The sequence below is a fragment of the Thamnophis sirtalis genome, unplaced genomic scaffold (genome assembly GCF_051295495.1).
Source record: "Thamnophis sirtalis isolate CommonGarterSnake01/CBP01778 unplaced genomic scaffold, rThaSir2_p1.2 scaffold_2, whole genome shotgun sequence".
Classification (NCBI taxonomy): Eukaryota; Metazoa; Chordata; class Lepidosauria; order Squamata; family Natricidae; genus Thamnophis; species Thamnophis sirtalis.
Window position 1 is genome coordinate 105,927,455 of NW_028261382.1, and position 21,647 is coordinate 105,949,101.

The 21,647-nt window shown below is 42.5% G+C and overlaps 3 protein-coding genes across 3 annotated transcripts; 1 reads left to right on the forward strand and 2 right to left on the reverse strand.

The window, feature by feature from the left end:
• The first annotated feature begins 2,156 nt into the window (after positions 1-2,156).
• LOC148049094 (mas-related G protein-coupled receptor member H-like) lies at positions 2,157-3,086 on the forward strand. Its single transcript, XM_087703553.1, has one exon. The coding sequence runs from the start codon at positions 2,157-2,159 to the stop codon at positions 3,084-3,086; it is 930 nt and encodes a 309-aa protein (XP_087559679.1).
• Positions 3,087-7,481: 4,395 nt separating this feature from the next.
• On the reverse strand, positions 7,482-11,132 carry LOC106554428 (proto-oncogene Mas). The gene is made up of 3 exons (XM_014073083.2): positions 11,105-11,132; positions 8,805-8,865; positions 7,482-8,655 (listed from the first exon to the last, which is right to left on the reverse strand). The coding sequence occupies exons 1-3, from the start codon at positions 11,130-11,132 to the stop codon at positions 7,647-7,649; spliced, it is 1,098 nt and encodes a 365-aa protein (XP_013928558.2). The 3' UTR covers positions 7,482-7,646.
• Positions 11,133-16,872: 5,740 nt separating this feature from the next.
• On the reverse strand, positions 16,873-19,122 carry LOC148049095 (proto-oncogene Mas-like). Its single transcript, XM_087703554.1, has 2 exons — positions 19,115-19,122; positions 16,873-17,896 (listed from the first exon to the last, which is right to left on the reverse strand). The coding sequence occupies exons 1-2, from the start codon at positions 19,120-19,122 to the stop codon at positions 16,873-16,875; spliced, it is 1,032 nt and encodes a 343-aa protein (XP_087559680.1).
• Between the last annotated feature and the right edge of the window lie 2,525 nt (positions 19,123-21,647).

Here is a 21,647-nt window from a genome sequence, read left to right on the forward strand (position 1 = left end):
ATAGGGCTTTCAGCCCTCTCTAAGCGGTTTACATAGTTGGCATATTGCCCCCACATTCTGGGTCCTCATTTTACCCACCTCGAAAGGATGGAAGGCTGAGTCAACCCTGAGCCGGTGAGATTTGAACTGCCCAACTGCAGAACTGGGAGTCAGCTGAAGTGGCTGCAGTACTGCACCATAACCACTGCGCCACCTTGGCTCTGTTTTAGAAGGATAAGAATTATGATGAACAACTTTATACTCTGACACAGTTGCGCAGTGGCTAAGATGCTGAGCATGTCAATCAGAAGGTCGGCAGTTCGGTGTTTCGAATCCTTAGCGCTGCGTAATGGAGTGAGCTCCCGTTACTTGTCCCAGCTTCTGCCAACCTAGCAGTTCGAAAGCACGTAAAAACGCAAGTAGAAAAATAGGAACCACCTTTGGTGGGAAGGGAACAGTGTTTCAGCATTTAGTCATGCCGGCCACGTGACTACAGAGACATCTTCAGACAGTGCTGGCTCTTCAGCTTTGAAATGGAGATGAGCACTGCCCCCTAGAGTCAGGAATGACTAGCACATATGCATGAGGGGAACCTTTGCCTTTCCCTAACTTTAGCCACCAAATTCTAATTACACTTTAAAATAAAAATGGAAAGATCCATACCATTTTGTATGCCATCAATGTAATCATATGACCTTTCTATGTTTTCTTTTTCACTTTTAGTCTTACACAGTTCTTGTGAAGAATCAAAGGAAACCAAACTCCCCACAAACCGGAAAAGGATTTCACTGGTTATTTGTCATCAACTAATCAAACAAACTATCCTCCATGAGACGTTTCTGCTTTGCTTCTGCGGAGAGGGATTGAGGTGAACCAAGTCCTTTACTTTGTGGGATCCAAGTTCATCGTTATTACTTGTGAAAAGTGATGCGTGTCAGATGATAAACTTCCCCATGTGGCTGAAAACTGATGGGAAAGAATAATAAGGTACTGTTGTCATCACTTTTGCCTTCTTTAGAAGACATAATGCAGCAGTACACAAAAGCATAACCCAGGTGACTTCTACTGAAGGCTGTTCTCCAAAGCACCAGAAGGCAGGACAAGAAACAATGGGTGGAAACTAACCAAGGATAGAAACAACTTGGAATTAAAGAGAAATTTACTAACAGTGAGGCCAATTAACCCATGGGAGGGCTTGCCTTCAGAGGTTTTGGGTGCTTCATCCCTGGAGGTTTTTAAGAAGGGACTGGACAGCCACTGGTCTGAAATAGTATAGGGTCTCCTGCTTGAGAAGAGGGTGGGACTAGAAGACCTCCAAGTTCCCTTCCAGCTCTATTCTGATCAATCAGAATCTTTGGGAAGAGTCAAATCTAATGGCTAATTAAAAACCAATCTGCACTTTTCACTGGAATTAAGGAGAAACTTCCTAACAGTGAGGACAATTAACTGGTGGAAGGGCTTGACTTCAGAAGTTGAGGGTGCATCATCACTGGAGGATTTTAAGAAGAGACTGGACAGTCGCTTGTCTGAATAGCATCTCCTGCTTAAGTAGAGGGCTGGACTAGAAGACCTCCAAGGTCCTTTCCAGCTGTTTTCTGATTGACTGGATTCTTTTCTGTGAAATCTTTCGTATCCTCCACCTTGGAAAAATCAAAACAGATGCAAATGACCTTAGATCTCCGTTGCCTAAAATAAGGGTGAATGGTTTGCTCAACTGTCTGGCTTTATCATTAACTCTCAACAAGAAAGAAAGAAAGAAAGAAAGAAAGAAAGAAAGAAAGAAAGGAAGGAAGGAAGGAAGGAAGGAAGGAAGGAAGGAAGGAAGGAAGGAAGGAAGGAAGGAAGGAGGTCCTTTCCAGCTGTTTTCTGATTGACTGAATTCTTTTCTGTGAAATCTTTCGTATCTTCCAGCTTGGAAGAATCAAAACAGTTGCAAATGACCTTAGATCTCTGTTGCCTAAAATAAGGGTGAATGGTTTGCTCAACTGTCTGGCTTTATCATTAACTCTCAACAAGAAAGAAAGAAATAAAGAAAGAAAGAAAGAAAGAAAGAAAGAAAGGAAGGAAGGAAGGAAGGAAGGAAGGAAGGAAGGAAGGAAGGAAGGAAGGAAGGAAGGAAAAAATCAAAATATATTTCATTCCCCAATAAAGTGACAGCCAACACGACGAACATCTAAATGCGGGATGCCGAAATGGGACATTTTTTATCCAATAATACTGAGCACAATATCCTGAACACCATACCCACACAGGGCAGCATTTCTGAGCCTGACTGTCTTCAAAAAGCCATCTATTCTTTAATCATCTTCATCTGTATTCCAGGGATTGTTGGAAATGGAATTGTCATCCGACTTTTGCATTCCCAGACTAAGAGGCATCCTTTCACTCACTATATCCTCAATTTGGCTGTGGCGGACACTGGGACTCTCCTGTTCGTGTTTATCTCCGCGATCCGGCACTTAACTACTGAAGATTCCCGCATAGAAATCATAGAAGTTTTACTATGCACTTACTGCACTGGTCAGTTTCTTCTGACAATCATCAGCATTGACCGGTGTTTGGCTGTCTTCTTCCCCATTTGGCATCGGTGTCATCAGCCACCTCACCTCTCCACTGTACTTTGTGTCTTTTCATGGATAGTCTTCATTCTCTTCTGTACAATTCATTACACTCTGATTCGGGTTACGGATCTCCCAAAGCACCTACAATACTTCCTTATTCTCATATTTACCTCGATTTGCATTCCAGTCGTGGTGATCTCCAGCCTAGCTCTCTTCATCAAAGGCTACCTCAAATTACAAAAGAAGAAGCGAGGGAAGCTTCTCAAGGCCATCCTGCTTGCCCTGTTTTTCTTCCTCATCTTCTCCATTCCACCAAACGCCATTTATCTCAACGATATTATTTCGCAGAAGAAGAAGTTCAATTTCATTCCGTACGGTTACTTATGTGCCTGTCTAAACAGCAGCGTTAACCCACTGATCTATTTTCTGCTGGGGAGAAGGAAAGAACCCCATTCGACATACAACCTGAAAATCAGCCTCCAGAGAGTTTTCAAGGAGGAGGAAGAAGAGAGCAGTGAGCCACCAGACATCCAGGCTGAGGAGTAGTTGCAATATTTTCACAAGAGGGGAAAAAACTCCTGTCTTTCTTTTTTCTAATTCAAAATTTCAGCTTGAAAATTAATGAGTACTTATGATCAGGCTTGATACATTGACACTTAAAGCTTGGAAATTAATGTAGAAGGTGTAACTCCTTAGCATCAGAGCAAGTTAATACAAGGCAACTGGCAGTTGGAACAGAGTTCTTTTCAGCTTGGGAGAAGGAGTAGAACTCCTTAGCTTCAGAGCATTTTAATTACTGTATAAGAAACACTAATGATCTGATGGTCATTTTGAAAAATCCTTTCTTAGTGAGCACCTAGAAGCCAAGAGGAACCTAGGTGCCAAATTTCAAGTTTGTAGGCATTATGGTTCTGGAGATTTTGTGAGTGGTATTTGCCTTTTATATATATGGATGGATGGATGGATGGATGGGTGGATGGATGGATGGATAGATAGATAGATAGATAGATAGATAGATAGATAGATAGATAGATAGATAGATAGATAGATAGATAGATAGATAGATAGATAGATAGATAGATAGATAGATAGATAGAATCTGTTCCGTCTTCTAATGAACTTCTCAATTTAATGGGAAACTAAAAAAAACATATTTATTCATTCAATTGACTTTAAATCTTTAGGCAAAACATTCAAAAGTCACTAACATTTGCCAGCAAAGAATGAAACATACTTTAGATTCAATTTCATGTGGGTTTTTTTTTTCCATTTTACCAGAAGTTATGAGCAGAGATGAGATTAGATAGATTGTCTGTCTGACTTTTCTTGCTTTTCCTTTGTGGTTATGAAGGCTTCAAACATTTCTTTGCACAAAATTTGTAAGGTAAAGGTTCCCCTCGCACATACGTATCTGCTACTTCTACCTAACTCTTGGGGGCAGTGCTCATCTCCGTTTCTAAGCCGAAGAGCCAGCGCTGTGGCTGAGTGGCTAAGAAGCTGAGTTTGTCAATCTGAAGGTCGGAGTTTCAGTGGTTTGAATCCCTAGTGCTGCATAACAGAGTAAGCTCCCATTACTTGCCCCAGCTTCTGCCAACCCACCAGTTCCAAAGCATGTAAAAATGCAAGTAGAAAAATAAGAACCGCATTTGGTGGGAAGGTAACAGCGTTCCGTGCACCTTCGGCATTGATTCATGCCCATCACATGAACATGGAAATGTCTTTGGACAGCGCTGGCTCTTCGGCTTTGAAACAGAGATGAACACCTCCCCCTAGAGTTGGGAACGACTAGCACATATCGTGAGGAGAACCTTTACCATTACCATATCAATATTTACTAGGGCAGAACTTAAACCAGTTTGTGATTCCAAAGGATGATATTTTCTTCCCCTATGGAGTTCATCTGTGACCAAAGATCAGCCATCCAGAATATTATTAAATGTTCTGCTATTTATAGATGGACCCAAATGGAACATTTTAGAAGGATAAAAATAATACAATAATAGGAGAGATGGAAGGGACCTTGGAGGTCTTCTAGTCCAACCTCCTGCCTAGGCAGGAAACCCTATACTGTTTCAGACAAATGGCTATCCAACATCTTCTTAAAGACTTCGAGTGTTGGGGCATTCACAACTTCTGGAGGCAACTTCTGTTCCACTGATTAATTCTTCTAACTGTCAGGAAATAATGATTAATATTTTGTACAGCAGTTTAAAATGTAAATAATTTTAAAATAAGGCTGGAAAGAGCCATACTGTATTGTGTGCCATTAAAGTGACCTTTGTTTCTATTTTAGATATGACACAGTTCCTGTGAAAAATCAAAGGAAAACAAACTATCCACAGAAAGATTTCCTCTTTTAACTAGCAAAGTGATCAAATGAACTGTTTTCCATGAGTCCTTTCTTTTTTGCTTGTATGGAGAGGAATTCAGTGTGAAACAAGAGCTTTATTCCAAAGGAGTCAAATTTTGGAATTTGACTCTTGGCTTTCTTTCATTATTTTTATTATAACTTTATTATTTTTATACTTATAAATAATATTCTTATCTTTCCTGTTAACTATTTTCCTATCAATATAGCATATAAACGAAGTTGTAAATAGATTTAGTAGTTGAGTAGTTGTTTTTTTTCCTATTAACTAATTTGTTATGAATATAGTTTATAGATGACCAGCTAACAATTTGTAAACAGATTTAATAGTTGAGTAGTTTAAAATTATTTTCACCTGTTTTGTTAGGGGTGTGTTGTGGCCCAGCAGGAGCCGTTGGAGCTGCCACCAGACTCCGACAGTGAGGGGCCCTATGAGTCAACTCTGGAGAATGTGGAGGACTCTGGACAGGGTTCCGACTCAGAGCAGGGCGCAGAGAGACTGGTTGGCCACCAGGCGCCTGAGCCTTGGACCAGTGGAGAGGAGACAAGGGAGAGTGATCCAGAAGCCAGCAGTGGGGTGTTCCTGGATGCACAGCATCGAAGAGCTACTCGGCGTCAGGAACAATTACGCAAGTACAGGAGGTAATTGCGCTCAGCTGGTGGTCATTAGGCTCCTCTCCAGACTATAAAATAGACTGCTTGTGACACGCCCCTCTTGCAGAAGTCAATACATTGACTGAAGAGAATGTAACTAACTTGGCAGGCTGGATTGCTGCCAAGGTTTGTCTGAGTTGCTGCCAAGGTCCTTATCTGTTTGTTTGCTTGGCTTTCAGCCACCGAGATTTTGGCTTCTTGCTATTAAAAGTACATTCTAGTTAAGCTTGTCTCGGCTTTCGTTACTGGATGGAGGAGTGGGTCAGAACAAGGTGGGAATTAATACTGTCATTTTATATTAATCAGTGCTCAACTAGGGAAGATGTTATGTATATAGTCTTTTTTTCTAAGATAGTTTTTCTTTTTAATGTCTTGTTTGTTGTGTTATATTTTTATTTTATATTCATTAAGTTTTGTATTTTAACTTTCCTTCAATAAACTGAATATTATTGCAAATAAACCAAAACAAAATTAAAATAATACAAACTAAGAAAGGGAGAAACATATATTTTATTCTTGTCAATAGTGAGGTAGTCCTTGATTTAGGACCACATTTGACCCATTAACTGCAGTCATTAGTCATTGTTATAATTAAATGGGGCACTTGTGACTCCTTGTTCCCAGCTCTTCCAGTTTCAGTCATTAAGTGATCACTCAAGTCATTAAATGGATGGATTTATGCAGGTAAGAATCATTCATCCCACCAGTGGTGGCTTCCTACCTTTTCGGACCAGTTCAGTCGAACTGGCAGTGGTTTGGTGGCCTGGGTCACTGGAACTCAGCCCTGCCACGGCCCCAAACTGGTTCCCCGGTTGGCACCGTTGGCACAGCCATCCTGATGGTGACTAGTTCTAGGTTCTACTACCACCCAGCCAAGAGCTATTTCCAAGCTAGCAATTCTTTCTCCCTGCAGGCAGACATCCCAAAACAAAATAATTCATGACGCAGCTGCGGGGCATAGGTATAAAATGGTGAAGTGTAGGAAATCAAGAACAATACAACAAGTTGATCACAGACATTTCTTTATTGCTGTTCTAGGCAGGAATCTTGCCGGAGTAAAGCACACTTGATATAACAATCCGACAAATCCTGTGAAGGTTTTAGGGACAATTGCTTCTAGACGTCCTCCTGCATATCAAAGACTCAAGGCTGATTTGCCTTTTGGCTCCTTCCCTTCTGAAATGACATCTCCAATTCCATAACACAAATCAAATTAAATATTTATTTTGGTTATAGATCAGATAAAAAGGGTTTTAAAAAGGCTGGAACAAGCACATAAAAGTAAAAAAAAAATGAAAAATTACTATTTATATCTATGCCTATGTCATCTATGTATGTATATCTAGCTACCTCCAGCTCTATCTCTATCTATCTCTATGTCTAATCTCTCTCTCTCCCCCCTACCCCTACCGCTAATCAATCTACCTCTTATCCATCCATCCATCCATCCATCCATCCATCCATCCATCCATCCATCCATCCATCTATCTATCTATCTATCTATCTATCTATCTATCTATCTATCTTCTACCTACAGAAACACACACATACACACAATCCTTTAAAAAACACACTCTATTCCAAAAGTAGCAATACGGAATTACAGGATAGAAACCCAGATGAGATTTGTGTTTAGAGAGAAAAGGTCTAACAAGGTCCTCCTATTCCAGAACTTTGCCAGTTGAGGTTGGTGCCATCTAAGAAATAAGGACTTGAAATATCTATAAAAGATTGCCTGGAAGGAAGGCTCACAATGATAGAAGCTACATATCTTTAGTCAAGAAAAAAAGCCACTAATTAATGATTATTAATCAGAGAGAGAGAGAGAGAGAGAGAGAGAGAGAGAGAGAGAGAGAGAGAGAGAGAGAGAGAGAGAGAGAGAGAGAGAGAGAGAGAGAGAGAGAGAGAGAGAGAAGAAAGAAAGAAAGAAAGAAAGAAAGAAAGAAAAAGAAAACACATGGCCAGCAAGCCACTCCCACCAGGTCACATGGCTGGCAAGCCACTACCACAAAGGAGGCCACACACACACAGTAGGTTCGAAAAAAAATTGAAACCCACCACTGATATGCAATATTTATGATTCTTCACAACTGGCTTTCCTTCGTGGATGACTGCTCTTCTAGGCTTCCCTGCTCATCCTTGAAGACTCTTTGCAAAGCAACCTTGTAAGGTGCTCTGGGCTGACCTTTCCCCCTCTTCTTCCTCCCCACTAAGAAATAAAGGAGTGGGTTGATGCTGCTGTTGAGAGCGGCACATCCTATCCCAATGATTAGGAGGAGGGGCTTATAGGAACCAAAATGTTCCATGGTGTAAAAGACATTCATTGGGAGAGAGAAAAGGAGGAAGCAAAGGAGAGTCAGAAAAATGGTGGTGAGAAGTTTCCTTTGATTGCGTTGCATTTTAGACCTTATGTAAATCGAGAGGGTCACAGTAGACACAACCATGAAAGGCGTACAAAGCAATCCATTGACAACAAGCTGGTAAAACAAAGGGGACCTTCCATAGGTCCTGGTCAGGTGGAGAATGAAGTGCACCGCAGAGAGCAGGAAGGAGAGGATCCAGATGAGGCCACAAACAAGACTGGGCAAATATGGAGGACGATGGCAGCGATGCCAGACTGGGAAGTGAACAGCCAAACACCTGTCCAGGCTGATGGCCGTCAGCAGAAACTGGCTGGCAGAATAGGTGAAGAAAAAGAACTCAAAAAGTAAGAAGAAAAAGGCATTGAGAACGTAGGTTCTGTGACTCAGAGTAAACACCGAGACAAATATAGCTGCACTAATGAGGGATGTGAGGACCCCAAAATCAGCGACGGAGAGATTCAGGATGAACGTGGTGAAAGGATTCCTCTTAATGGAAAAGGCCAGGAGGTGAATTGTCCTCCCGTTTCCCAGGAGGCCCAAAATGCAAATAAGGGCAATGAAGCCATTGAGAAGGTTTTGTGTTACATTATCAAACAGTTGGTCATAAGGAGAAGAAAACAATTCTGGTATTTTAGAAACATTTGAAGCAGTTCCATTAGTATTGAAAGGAAAGTCGACTGGTTCATATCCACTCACAGGACTTAGAAGAGGTTCAAAATCCTTCCGTATCCTAATAACACAAAGAAACAAAAAGAGAATCAGCCCTTGGTAGTGAAATACATATGTACAGTAGGAAGTCTCACCCCTTTCCCAGATTAAAATACTCTTTATTCTTAATATTAGGAAGAGGCAGAATATTTTGTATCATGATATACTTACTGGTATATCCTGTGTACCACATCAGACAAGTCCTCTTCTATTTGTATGTTTGATCCACTATCTACGGAAGCAATTATGGTAAGTCATTATTTTGATCAATAACATCAGGCAGCAAAAATGCTGGTGTGCTTTAGAAACTCCATCCACACATTTTTCTTTTCTCCCTGAATGGGAATCTGTGAATGTATAAATAAAATAATCTCCAGTAGGTTTTTTTTTATTGCTGTCATTGCTCAAATGGTTATTAGACAACAAGCAGTTTTTGCTATCTTGTGATTCTCTAAACTTCCCCTGAATTGTTTAACTTGATAATTAATTCAAAATATATTTTTAAAAGGGCTCATTTTGAAAAGTAAAATAAAAAAGAGGTTAACTCCATCCTTTTTGTCCTTCCAAAGGACAATTCTTGGAGGATGTCATCTGCAGGGAGAGACAGAGTGTTGATATTCTCAAATATCTTCGTTTATGAATAATTCTATCAAAAGCCAATTTGTGAATGCACCAGAGGTGGCTTGGTCCCGTTTCGGACTGGTTTGGGTGAACCGGTAGTGGAAATTGGGCCTGGGTTGCCAAACTGGTAGTCACAGCTGGCTGGCCACACCCCCGAACGAGACCACTCCTACACTCACCCTGTCTCGCCTTCACTACGCAGATCCACAGAATTGCCATCTCCTGCCTACAAACATTCATGCTACTCTAGCCCCCCACCCCCACCCCACCAGCCAGCATCTCCCGAAGCCACCGCCATTGCATCCCAGCTAGCTTCGCATGCTGGAGAGGGTAGGAGAAGAGGGCGTGGCAGGAGAGGGCAGTGGCAGCAGGAGGAGAGGGAGGCGGGAGGAGAGGTCAGTGGCTGTGGGAGGAGAGGGTGGTGGCAGGAGAGAGCAGTGGGCTCATCTGCAGCCTGGACAAGCCGAGGAACTGCGGGGAGCATCCCACATGTTTAACCTCCCTCTCTGCCGGCTGCAGCCAGGGCCCCACCTGGTCAGCTGGGTAGTTGGCTTGGAAAGCAGCAAGTGAGCGGGAGAATGGGTTGGCAGCCGGGACCGGCCTGGCCTCCAATGCTGCATCCAGCACGGGCAGCAGTGGCAAGCAGTAATGGAAGTGAGCCCCAGGCTGACATCCCTATCTCCTTTCTCCGAGAGTCGGCTTGGGGGACAGCCAACCTCCCGTACCACTGTGCCCTTCACTCACCATCCACATGGAGCCCTTGCCAGTGGGGCGCCCCTATCTCACCCCTCATGTGCCCCCCTCCCTTCTGGCTGCAGCCCAGGCTCTGCCTGGTCAGCTGAGCCACCGGCCAGGAAAGTGGTGGGTGAGCAGGTGAGCAGGCAGGTGAGTGGGCAGCCTGGACTGGACTGGCTTCCAACACTCTGTCTTGCAGGGGAGGCAGCAGCAAGCAGTATGGGAAGTGAGCTGCAGGCTGGCATCCCTGCCCTCTTCCTCTGAGAGCCAGCTTGGAGGAGAGCCAGCCTCCCTTGCCACTGCGTCCTTCCCTCGCTGTCCATGTGGAGCCTCTGCCACTGGGGTGCTTCCCATTTCACCCCATACATGTCCCCTCCATGCTGGCTGCAGCCTGGGCCCCACGTAGTCAGCTAGGGGGCCAGCTGGGAAAGCAGCGGGCAGGCGGGCAGCTGGCTGAGACAGGCCTGGCCTCCAATGCTCCATCCGGCAGGGACAGTGGAGGCAAGCAGTAAAGGAAGTGAGCCCCAGGCTGGCATCCCTGCCCTCTTCCTCTCAGAGCCAGGGCAGTGAGGAAAGGGAGGATTCTTTGCCAGCCTCCCAGCTGGCAAAACAGAAACGTTTGCTGGTTTTGTGGTGGTGGTGGTGGTGGTGGTGTGTGTGTGTGTGTGTGTGTGTGACTGATTGGGAGTGTGTGTGAGTGACGTCAACTTAGCCATGTCCACTCAGTCACATGCTCCCCCACGTAGCCACACCCACAGAACCAGTAGTAAAAAAAATTGAAACCCACCCCTGGAATGCACCCACTGAATGTTTTACAGATTAAAAGGTTGACAGAGTTGGAAGGGACCTTGTAGGGTATCTAATCTAACCCCCCACCTAAGCAGGAAACCCTACACCATTTCTGAAAAATGGCTGTCCAATTTCTTCTTGCAAGCTTCCAGTGATAAAAATGCTGATGCAATCCCCAATCTCAGGAGGAAATGGAAAACAGGAACCCACGATTTAGTTTCCCTTTTGGAATAAGCTCACAAAGCATTAGGAAAGATTTTCGTTAACAGTAGTACCCACAAAGGAAAGGAAATTTTATATATAATGTAGTTTTATGCTGTTCATACCTGCTGCGTAATAAAATTTCTTCTCCATTATGCAAAAGAGTTCAAATCCGTGGATAAGGTGGACCACCTGGAAATGCAAATATTAACAGAAAAGAAACTTCTGGTTGATAAAATGGCTGAAACAAACTCTGTTCTTGGGAAACCAAAGTCATTGTTGGTTTGCCATCTACACAAAATAGGTGTAGACTTTCCTACCTTTCAATCTCTCTCTATGTATAAATGGCTGTGTGTGTGTGTTTGTGTGTGTTCCAGAATACCTCTAGCAATTTCAACCAAACTTGATACACAAATGACTTACTCTCTGGAAACAAATACTTTGTGGGTAAGACCCCCCCTAACACCCCTCGGGGTCTGTATTCTGTTAAGATACAGCGTCTTGTGCCTTAAAATGGCTTCTGCCATACTGCCATTAAGTGGCTTCTATTGTACAGTGTAGTGGAGTTGCCATGGTAATGATTTCACAGTTCACACAAGAAGGCTCCCTCTGGTAAGGGGGAAAATCCAACATTAGAAATCATGTCTAATACAGGATAAGGATAACTAAATAATTACAACCTTCTCTAGGTGGTTTACATAGTCAGCATATTCTCCCCAACAATCTGGGTACTGATTTTAACGACCTCCAGAGGATGAAAGGCTGAGTCAACCTTAAGCCAGTGAGGTTCGAACTGCTGGCAGTAGGCAGAGTTAGCTTGTAATACTGCATTCTATTCCCTTCACCACCATGGCTCTTCAACAGATATTAAGGTTCACTGAAGCCAGGGATGAGAAGATGGTATCATACCATTGTGCAAAAAAAATGCTGTTAAATTGAGTTCCATTATGGGCCAGAGGACCCTGCTGGATTAGCTGATCCCATACTAATTTATTATCTGCAAAATAATCCTTTTTGAGACCAGGGTAGGACTAGGAGTCCATACTAATGAGCCCTATCCTGGTCTGAAAAAGGGACATTTTGTAGATAATAAATGACCTCAACAAAAACTCTTGTTTGCAGACATACCTGGCGATGATAGGAGGAATCTCCAGATGGAATCAGCTGGTCTCGTTTGGAATCGAAGGAGGAGATCTTTTTCTGATGAATCTGATGAATCCTGTTAGCTTGCACTTGATGGAGTTACTGTCCGAAAGAGTATTTATGTTGGACCAAGCTGCAAACTTTCTCACATGAGTAAAAAGAATTTGTGCGACGTGCTTTCCTGAATTTGGCAACTTCAATTGTTATTGCGTAAGGTATGCAAATATAAGTATTTAAAATATGACATCTTAAAGAAGAAGTAATCAAATTTGCCAGACTGAGATTCAGCCTAACAGGAACCTTAGTCTGCTTAGTAAGGCACCCTAAACTGATATATAAGTCTAAGTGCTATTGCTAAATTTCTGGAGTCCAGGCTACTTAAAGGAGGAATATCTTATGGCAGCAATTGTTAACTGTGACGGCAATTTTCTTTTATTATTTATGAAGTTTGTACACTGCATATATCACCATTAAAGTGACTCTGAGGAAACTGCATCGGATGAACCAGCAGAATTTCAATCCCAAGAGGCACCAAACCAGGAATCACCAGAAGCTTCGTGCCAAAAATGGGCACTATCAGAACATCTTCCACCAGAAGATAGTGAAACATGGCATTCAAACCCTGGACTTCAGGGATTAGAGCAGAGTGTGAATTTTGCAATGGACGGGGCCTCTCACAGCCATTTTCTCTGTTTCTCAGTGTCAGCCCTGGTGCTCTCGGAGGCTCGGGGATCCCATCCCATGGCCTAGGACCCGGATATCTGCGAGACCATCTTCTCCCACATATCTCCCAACGACCAATAAGATCACACAGGGTAAGCCTTCTCTGGGTGCCGTCAGCCAGACAATGTCAGCTGGAAACCACCCAGAGGAGGGCCTTCTCTGTAGCCGCTCTGACCCTTTGGAATAAACTGCCCCCAGAGATCCGGACCCTACCCACTCTCATGGCCTTCCGAAAGGCTATTAAGACCTGGCTATTCTGACAGGCCCCGGGCTGTTGACCTCATGACTGAGGTCCAGCCCCGATTAGACTGGGTGTATGTTGTGGCTTTTTAAATCTATGTTTCTGTGTTTTTAACTTTTCTATTTTTTAAATGTATTGTTGTAAGCCGCACGGAGTCCTTCGGGATTGGGCGGCCTATAAATTCATTAAATCTAAGCTAATCTAATCATTCCGCTGGTGGGGAGATTCGTGACTGGGGCGTTTCGTGACTTGGATCTCTACTGTGCCACACTTGTTTCCCTGCCACGCCAAGAGCTTGAAGGATCTTTGGATCCTGCAGTGACTTTCATGTGGAACGGCACCAGTGCAGGCATGGCAATGTAAACCAGCATGGTTGGTCACGCCATTGGAGTATATTGGGTGTATTGCGTGCACGTAGGAGAGGGCGGGGCACAGGAGGGTTTAAATAGTGGAAGGAAGTATGGAATGACAGGATTGACTTTAATTCACCCATGTTTTGCACTGTGGGTTTGTTGGAAGTACCAGTACAGGCTTATAAAGATTAAATTTGCCACAAACTACCTCCTTAGTTGTCTTGTTTATTTTCTTTGCCTGAAGAGAATAGGACAGTCAGATTGACACACTCTGGGGCGAGGAGGGAGCTGCGGGATGTCAGACTAGATGTCAACAACGTATTATCCCGTGGGAACCAAGGTCATCCCAACAGGTGCTGGGGGTAGGCTGGAAGAGGCTGCCGAGGAGATGCCAAAGATGCCTTCCTGGGCCACGTGACCTGTGACGAGGAGGGAGGGAGCTGTCTATTCTTTCATTATCCTGAAAGGGTGGGAACTAGCCAGAGCTGCTTTTGCATTTCAAACGTGCCGAAATGATGTATTCAATAAAGCAGTTCTTTGAGAAAGCCGAAGGTCTCTGAATTGTTGAATTCACTTAACAACGGTGACAGCAAAGGTCGTAAAATGGGCCAAAGTCAACTTGACCAAAGCTTCACTTAGCAACAAGAAAAAAATTAGGCTCAATTGTACTGGTAAATCCAAGACTACCTTTATTTTTGATGCTTTATTCTAACAACAACTTTTATGGGATCCTGGCCAGCTCTCAGGTATGCAAGATATACTGGGCTCCAGTGGTGGGATTCAGCCAGTTCGCACCTATTCAGGAGAACCGGTTGGTAACTTTCTCAGTAGTTCAGAGAACCGATTGTTGGAAGAAATCTCCTTTTGTTTTTTTCCCACTTTACAGGACTAATCCTTTAAGGAAGGCAGGAAGGAAACATTCTGGTGATGTTTCTAGCCTAATCTTTACTGTCCTGTTTATAGAAACTGCCTTTCTCCTTAACCCTTATTACATTGTAACAGCTAAGGTGAAGCACCCATCGACCTGAGTGACCTTGAGTTGGCCACGCCCACCCAGTCACATGACCACCGAGCCCCACCTGCCCAGATGGTCATTAGGGCAGAGAACCGGTTGTTAAATTATTTGAATCCCACCACTGCTGGGCTCCATATGGCTACAGCCTCCCCGTTTCCAATATTTACAAGGAAACACGGAGATTTCTTTGCCTTTCACCTTTTAGTTTCATTTCTCTTTGGCTTGGTTGGGTTCATTACTCAGAACCTTGACACAGAGAGCAAAGCAATGAAGCTCAGTAAGGCTCCTTGCCAAACAGGGAGCCACTCCCTTAACTGGGAAGAGCTGAGTGCAGTCGGATTTAAGTAAGAGTCCTGACCAGTCCAGTTTCTGTGTGATCTCATCCCCTGTGCTGATGTGTTGTTATAGTGTATTTTTTGTTTTTAAAAAAACCCTCCTGCCCGTAAATTCTGACGTTTCGACTGGCTGACAAATCTCGGTGGCTGCCTGGATGTCTGAAAAGATGTCGACTTCTGTTTTCTGTGTTCCTGTTGAACACAGTGAAACTATCTACACAGGATTCCTTTCCTAGTGACTTTGTTGATTAATATTTCCTTTCTTCTTCTGCAGTTTATTTCTTCAATAGTTCAGTAAATTACTTTTAGTTCATAACAGCAAGTGTATCAGTTTGAAACCAAAAGAACAACAGCAAGTATCTTAGTGAAAAACAGTGGTGAGATCCTACCGGTTCGGACTGAACAGGTAGCAGCTTGGCTCCCTGGATCGCTGGATCTTCAGGGCTGCCATACTCGGTGGCATGCTGTGGGAATGCTGTGGGAAATGGGAGGGGGGTTGGATGGAGACACATGGCACAGTTCCACTCTACCACCCAGCTGATCTTCAGCACCAAGAGCTGTTTCCAAGCTGCCAATCCTTTCCCTCTGCCCGCAGAGTTCCCAAAAGAAAATAATCCAGGATGCAACTGTGGGGCATAACCATCTAATAGTCGAGAGCAGGAAATCAAGAACAATGCAACAATTTGCTTAGAATAGTTTCTTTATTGCTGTTTTTTGTAGAGACAGGAATCTTGCCTGACTAAAGCACAGTCTGAAGAGCTATCAGATAAATCCTACGAGAGTTTTAGAGAGAATCCCTGAGCCTCTTTCTGCACACCAATGACTCAAGGCTGATTTGCCTTTTAACTCCTTGAGAAAGAGGCCTTCCCTCCAATTTCCATAACATAAATCAAATTAAATATTTATTTTGGTTATAAATCAGAATGAAAGGGGCTAGAGCGCAAAAAAGCTGAAAAAATATAAAATACAAAAAGTGAAAAAATATTTTGGGAAACAAATATCTATATCTAATTACTTATCTACAGCTACATTTATATGTCTATAGAAATATATCTCTATTTCTCTATATGTCTATCTCTGACTACCTCTACCATCTCTATCTCTATCATCTCTATCTCTCTCACTCTCAATATCTCTATTTCTATATCATCTATATCTATATCTCTATATCATCTATATCTATCTATCTATCTATCTATCTATTTATCTATCTATCTATCTATCTATCTATCATCTATCTATCTATCTATCTATCTATTCTATTCTATATAATCTATCTATCTATCTATCTATCTATCTATCATCTATCTATCATCTATCTATCTATCTCTCTATCTATCTATTCTATATAATCTATCTATCTATCTATCTATCTATCTATCTATCTATCTATCTATTCTATATAATCTATCTATCTATCTATCTATCTATCTATCTATCTATCTATCATCTATCTATCATCTATCTATCTATCTATCTCTCTATCTATCTATTCTATATAATCTATCTATCTATCTATCTATCTATCTATCTATCTATCTATCTATCATCTATCATCTATCTATCATCTATCTATCTATCTATCTATCTATCTATCTATCTATCTATCTATCTATCTATCTATCTATCTATCTATCTATCCATCCATCCATCCATCCATCCATCCATCCATCCATCCATCCATCCATCTATCTATCTATCTATCTATCTATCTATCTATCTATTCTATATAATCTATCTATCTATCTATCTATCTATCTATCTATCTATCTATCTATCTATTCTATATAATCTATCTATCTATCTATCTATCTATCTATCTATCTATCTATCTATCTATCTATTGAAAAGGAAAGATTACTAAAAAGAGTAATATTTGGAGTGGCAGGAGGAAAGGCTTACTATTACAGAAGCTAGATATATTTAGTCAAAAAAATAAAGCCACTAATTAAATATATAATGTGCTTATTATCAATAATAAACGTATTATAAAATATAATTGAATGTTACTATGTCTGAAATTTTTCAAGATCAAAAAGGTCACATTTTGTGTTAAACAGCAATATGCAATATTTATGACTCTTCACACCTGGCTTTCCTTCATGTTTGCCTGCTCTTCCAGACTTCCCTGCTCATCCTTGAAGACTCTTTGCAGAGCAACCTTGTAAGATGCTCTGGGCTGATCCTTTCCCCCCTTCTTCCTCCCCACTAAGAAATAAAGGAGTGGGTTGATGCTGCTGTTGAGAAGGGCACATTCTATCCCAATGATCATGAGGAGGAGATTATGTCTATCAAAATATTCCATGACATAAAAGACATTCATTGGGAGAGAAAGCAGGAGGAAGCAAAGGAGAGCCAGAAAGATGGTGGTGAGAAGTTTCCTTTGATTGCGTTGCATTTTAGACCTTATAGAAATCGAGACTGTCACCGTAGACGCAACCATGAGAGGTGTGCAAAGTAAACCATTGACAATCGGCTGGTGAACCAAAGGTGACTTTCCAATAGTCCTGGTCTTATGGAGAATGAAGTGCACCACAGAGAGCAGGAAGGAGAGGATCCAGATGAGGACACAAACAAGAGTAGGCAAATATGGAGGACGATGGCAGCGATGCCAGAGAGGGAAGAGGACAGCCACGCACCTGTCCAGGCTGATGGCCGTCAGCAGAAACTGGCTGGCAGAATAGGTGAAGAAAAAGAACTCAAAAAGTAAGAAGAAAAAGGCATCGACAGTGTATGTTCTGTCACTCAGAGTAGACACTGACACAAATATAGCTGCAGTAATGGGGGATGTGAGGACCCCAAAATCAGCGATGGAGAGATTCAGGATGAACGTGGTGAAAGGATTCCTCTTAATGGAAAAGGCCAGGAGATAAATTGTCCTTCCATTTCCCACCAGACCCAAAATGCAAAATAGGGCAGTGAAACCATTGAGAAGATTACATGTTAAATTATCAAACTGTTGACCACAAGGGGAAGAGAAATTTTCTGCTATTATAGAAACATTGGGAGTAATTCTAGTTGTATTGAAAGGAAAGTTGACCGGTTCATCGGGTAAGTTATCAGGTACATAACCACTCCCAGAAATTCCAATAGGATCTTCCTGTATCCTAATAACAAAAGGAGACAGAAATAGAATCAGAGTGAAATACATACATATAGTAGGAAGGCCCAGATTAAAATATAATTTATTTTTAATATTACAAAGAGGCAGAATATGATTAGGGGACTGGAGGCTAAAACATATGAAGAACAGTTGCAGGAACTGGGTCTAGAAGACTTAGGGCAGGACATGATAACAGTGTTCCAATATCTCAGTGGCTGCCACAAAGACGAGGGAGTCAAGCTATTCTCCAAAGCACATGAAGGCAGGACAATAAACAATGGGTGGATTCCTACCAGTTCGCACCGGTTCGGTAGAACCGGTTTGTCAAATCTACTAAATCGGTTAGAATAGCAATAGCAATAGCAGTTAGACTTATATACCTCTTCATAGGGCTTTCAGCCCTCTCTAAGTGGTTTACAGAGTCAGCATTTTACCCACCTCGGAAGGATGGAAGGCTGAGTCAACCTTGAGCTGGTGAGATTTGAACAGCCGAACTGCAGAACTGCAGTCAGCTGAAGTAGCCTGCAGTGCTGCATTTAACCATTGCGCCACCTCGGCTCTAGAAGAGGTTACACCAGTGGACCCGGAAAGAAGGCCACACCTACAGAAGAGGTTCTAAAAAATTTTGAAACCCACCACTGGTGGAAACTAATCAAGGAGAGAACAACTTAGAACTAAGGAGAAATTTCCTGACAGTTAGAACAATTCATCAATGAAACAACTTCCCTCCAGAAGTTGTGAATGCCCCAACACTGGAAGTCTTTAAGAAGAGGTTGGATAACCATTTGTCTGAAGTGGTGTAGGATTTCCTGCCTAGGCAGGGGGTTGGACTAGAAGATCCCCAAGGTCCCTTCCAATTCTTTTATTCTATTCTATGTTTCCTCAAAGGAGAAATGGAGAGACAACTTCTTAAAGAGGGAACATGGCCACAGTCTTCTTGCCTAGGAAAACAGTTTCAAGGAGAAGAGCCTGGCCTTTTGGGATGTAGATTTTATATCCGTGCAGAAAGACTGGGACACTCTATGCATAAACAGAACACCTTCAGTCACAGCTCTGGAGCTGATGGGATTAATTTACATCTCCCCACACAAATTCTAAGGACAGGATAGGACCTTTAGGGTTTAATAGGATTCACCCACAACCATTAGAATAGCAAAAGACACAAGATTCATTCCATAACCCCTTGGAGAGTCCCCTATCAGTCCCCTATCCATCCGCTCACTCGACCATTTTGTGAGTGACCTGAGAAACATGGCTGCTGTCACTGAAGTTTCTGGAAACCAAATAAACAGAGTCCCTCTTTCCAATCAGCCAACCTCCATTTTATTTCCAGCACCTTTTGGAACCAGTGGATTTTTCTTCCCACAAGACACACACACACACACTCACACTCACACACACACACACACACAAACACATGCACACACTTTTTAACTTACACATATCAACACATATCTGACCACCTGATGCTAATTACAGCCCTAAAATTAAAGTTTCTTCCAAGATTGGAGAATTGCTACACTCAGTAGTGACCAAAGCTTCTATGCAAAATCTCTCAAAGTGTATTTCAGTAGAAGTGCCACCAATTAGTCATTGTGGTTGAGGGCAGAGTGGGGTTACCTGGTATTTGAACAGGCAAAGGGCAACACAAAGAATTGGATAGTAACTTGTTGTGGCCCAGCAGGAGCCGTTGGAGCTGCCAGCAGACTCTGACAGCGAAGGGCCCTATGAGTTGGCTCTGGAGGATGTGGAGGACCCTGGACAGGGTTCCGACTCCGAGCAGGGCGTAGAGAGGCTGGGTGGCCACCAGGAGGCGCCTGAGCCTTGCACCAGTGGAGAGGAGACAAGGGAGTGTGATCCTGATGTCAGCAGTGAGTTGTTCCTGGATGCCCGGCACCGGAGAGCTAATAGGCGTAAGGAACAATTACGCAGTTACAGGAGGTAATTGCACTCAGCTGCTGGCAATTAGGCTCCTCTCCAGACTATAAAAGGAATGCTTGTGCACACTCCCCTTTTGCAGGAGTCAACGCATTAACTAATGTTGGAGAACAGTATTGTGAGCTTGGCAGGCTGGATGGCTGCCAAGGCTTATCTGTGCTGGATTGCTGTCCAGGCTTGTCTGTGCCGGTTTGCTGCCAAGGAACTGTCTGTTTGTTAATAAATTCCGTAAAGTATCTTTGACTCAGAGTGTGTTGGTGTGGAATGATGGGGGGGGGGGTCAGAACAGTAACTCATGAAGTGTTTCATATTTACATTCATTAGAGAAGAAGGGACTGCAAGTGTGCCAACAGGACCCAATGGGAAAGGCACTTTGAGCTGGATTTGCTAGTGCTAGCAGTTAGCTTTCAGAGTGCAATTGATTAAGATCTAGTCAATTTCAGTCAGTTTTTTAACTGTAATAAGTATAGTTAGCATTTATTAAAGAAAAGCTGCTCACTTCAATTTTCAAAATGTCAGACCATTTGAAGCTACATCTGTCAGATGGAGGAATTAAGGACAAGAAATAGCACATGTCCACCTTGTGACAGATGTCTGGAGGCTAGAGAAAGTTATAATCAAAGATTCTGGAGAATCTGAGGTTGCTGCTCTATTTCCCAAGGAAAGAAAAAAGATTGTGGGCCTGGAGGTGGGCCCCATATGTGACATTTGTCTTATGATCATGAAAGTCCCATGGATTTCCACAAAGACCAACAAAGCTGGAATGTTCTCCTGATTATGGGGAGTTGAGCAACCTCCACCACAGAAGATTCCCTTCAAAATAAGGGGGTCCTGTTCCAGCAGTCACCAATGGGCAGAGCACCAAAGAAATTTTCCTTTTGGAATATTATGAAACAACTGGATGGCTAACTTCATTCCTGAAAATAAAATATTTTGTATTATAATATACTTACTTGCTGAATGTCCACCAAAGACCAGGTGACCCTGAAGGTGGGTCTTTAATACCTATTTTTGGGATTGATGCATTACCTAAGGAATCAATTATAGTATTATTTTATTTATTATAGTCATTATTTTGATCAAAACAACAGGAAGCAAAAATGCTAATGTGCTTTAGAAACTCATTCCATACAAAGTTGTTTCTTTCTGAATGGGAGTCTGTGAATGTATAAATAAAATAATATCCAGTAGGTTTTTTTCCCCTCTGTCATTTCCCAGGTGATTATTAGTCAATAATCAGTCTTTGTGATCCTCAAAGCAGCCCCAGAATTATTTAGATAATTATTTCAAAACATTTTCCAAAAATGCTCATTTTGAAAAGCAAACTATTCCCTGCCCCCACTTGCTTTTTTTCCCTTCATTTTCAGAAATGCTTTTGGGCCTCTAATCATTTTTCCCCTATTAAAGGAGAACAAAGTGGTTGACTCAGTGGTGAAATTCATTTTTTTTACTACCAGTTCTGTGGGTGTGGCTTGGTGGGCAAAGGGTGGCTTGGTGGGTGTGGCAGGGGAAGGATACTGCAAAATCCTCATTCCCACCCCACTCTGGGGACAGCCAGAGGTGGCATTTGCTGATTCTCCAAACTACTCAAAATTTCCACCACCAGTTTGCAGAACCTGTCAGAACCTGATGGATTTCACCCCTGGGTTGACTTCATTCCTTGTGTCCTTCTGAAGAATAATTCTAGGCCTGCAGGAAAGGACAGCTGACAGTGTTTCGATGTTCTTAAATTCTCCATAAGACTTAGTTTATGGATAATTCCATCAGAAGCCATTTTGTGAATTCACCCACTGAATGTTTTCAAAATGCCCACACAA

What these genes read in the sequence shown, in the direction of transcription:
- LOC148049094 (XM_087703553.1), top strand. Translation starts at nt 2,157, where the DNA reads ATGCGGGATGCCGAAATGGGACATTTTTTATCCAATAATACTGAGCAC.
- LOC106554428 (XM_014073083.2), bottom strand. Translation starts at nt 11,132, where the DNA reads ATGGAGAAGAAATTTTATTACGCAGCAG. An exon ending in GAAATTTTATTACGCAGCAG is followed by an intron (nt 8,866 to 11,104) that starts GTATGAACAGCA and finishes TTGCTTCCGTAG; the next exon opens with ATAGTGGATCAAACATACAA. An exon ending in GTGGTACACAGGATATACCA is followed by an intron (nt 8,656 to 8,804) that starts GTAAGTATATCA and finishes TTGTGTTATTAG; the next exon opens with GATACGGAAGGATTTTGAAC.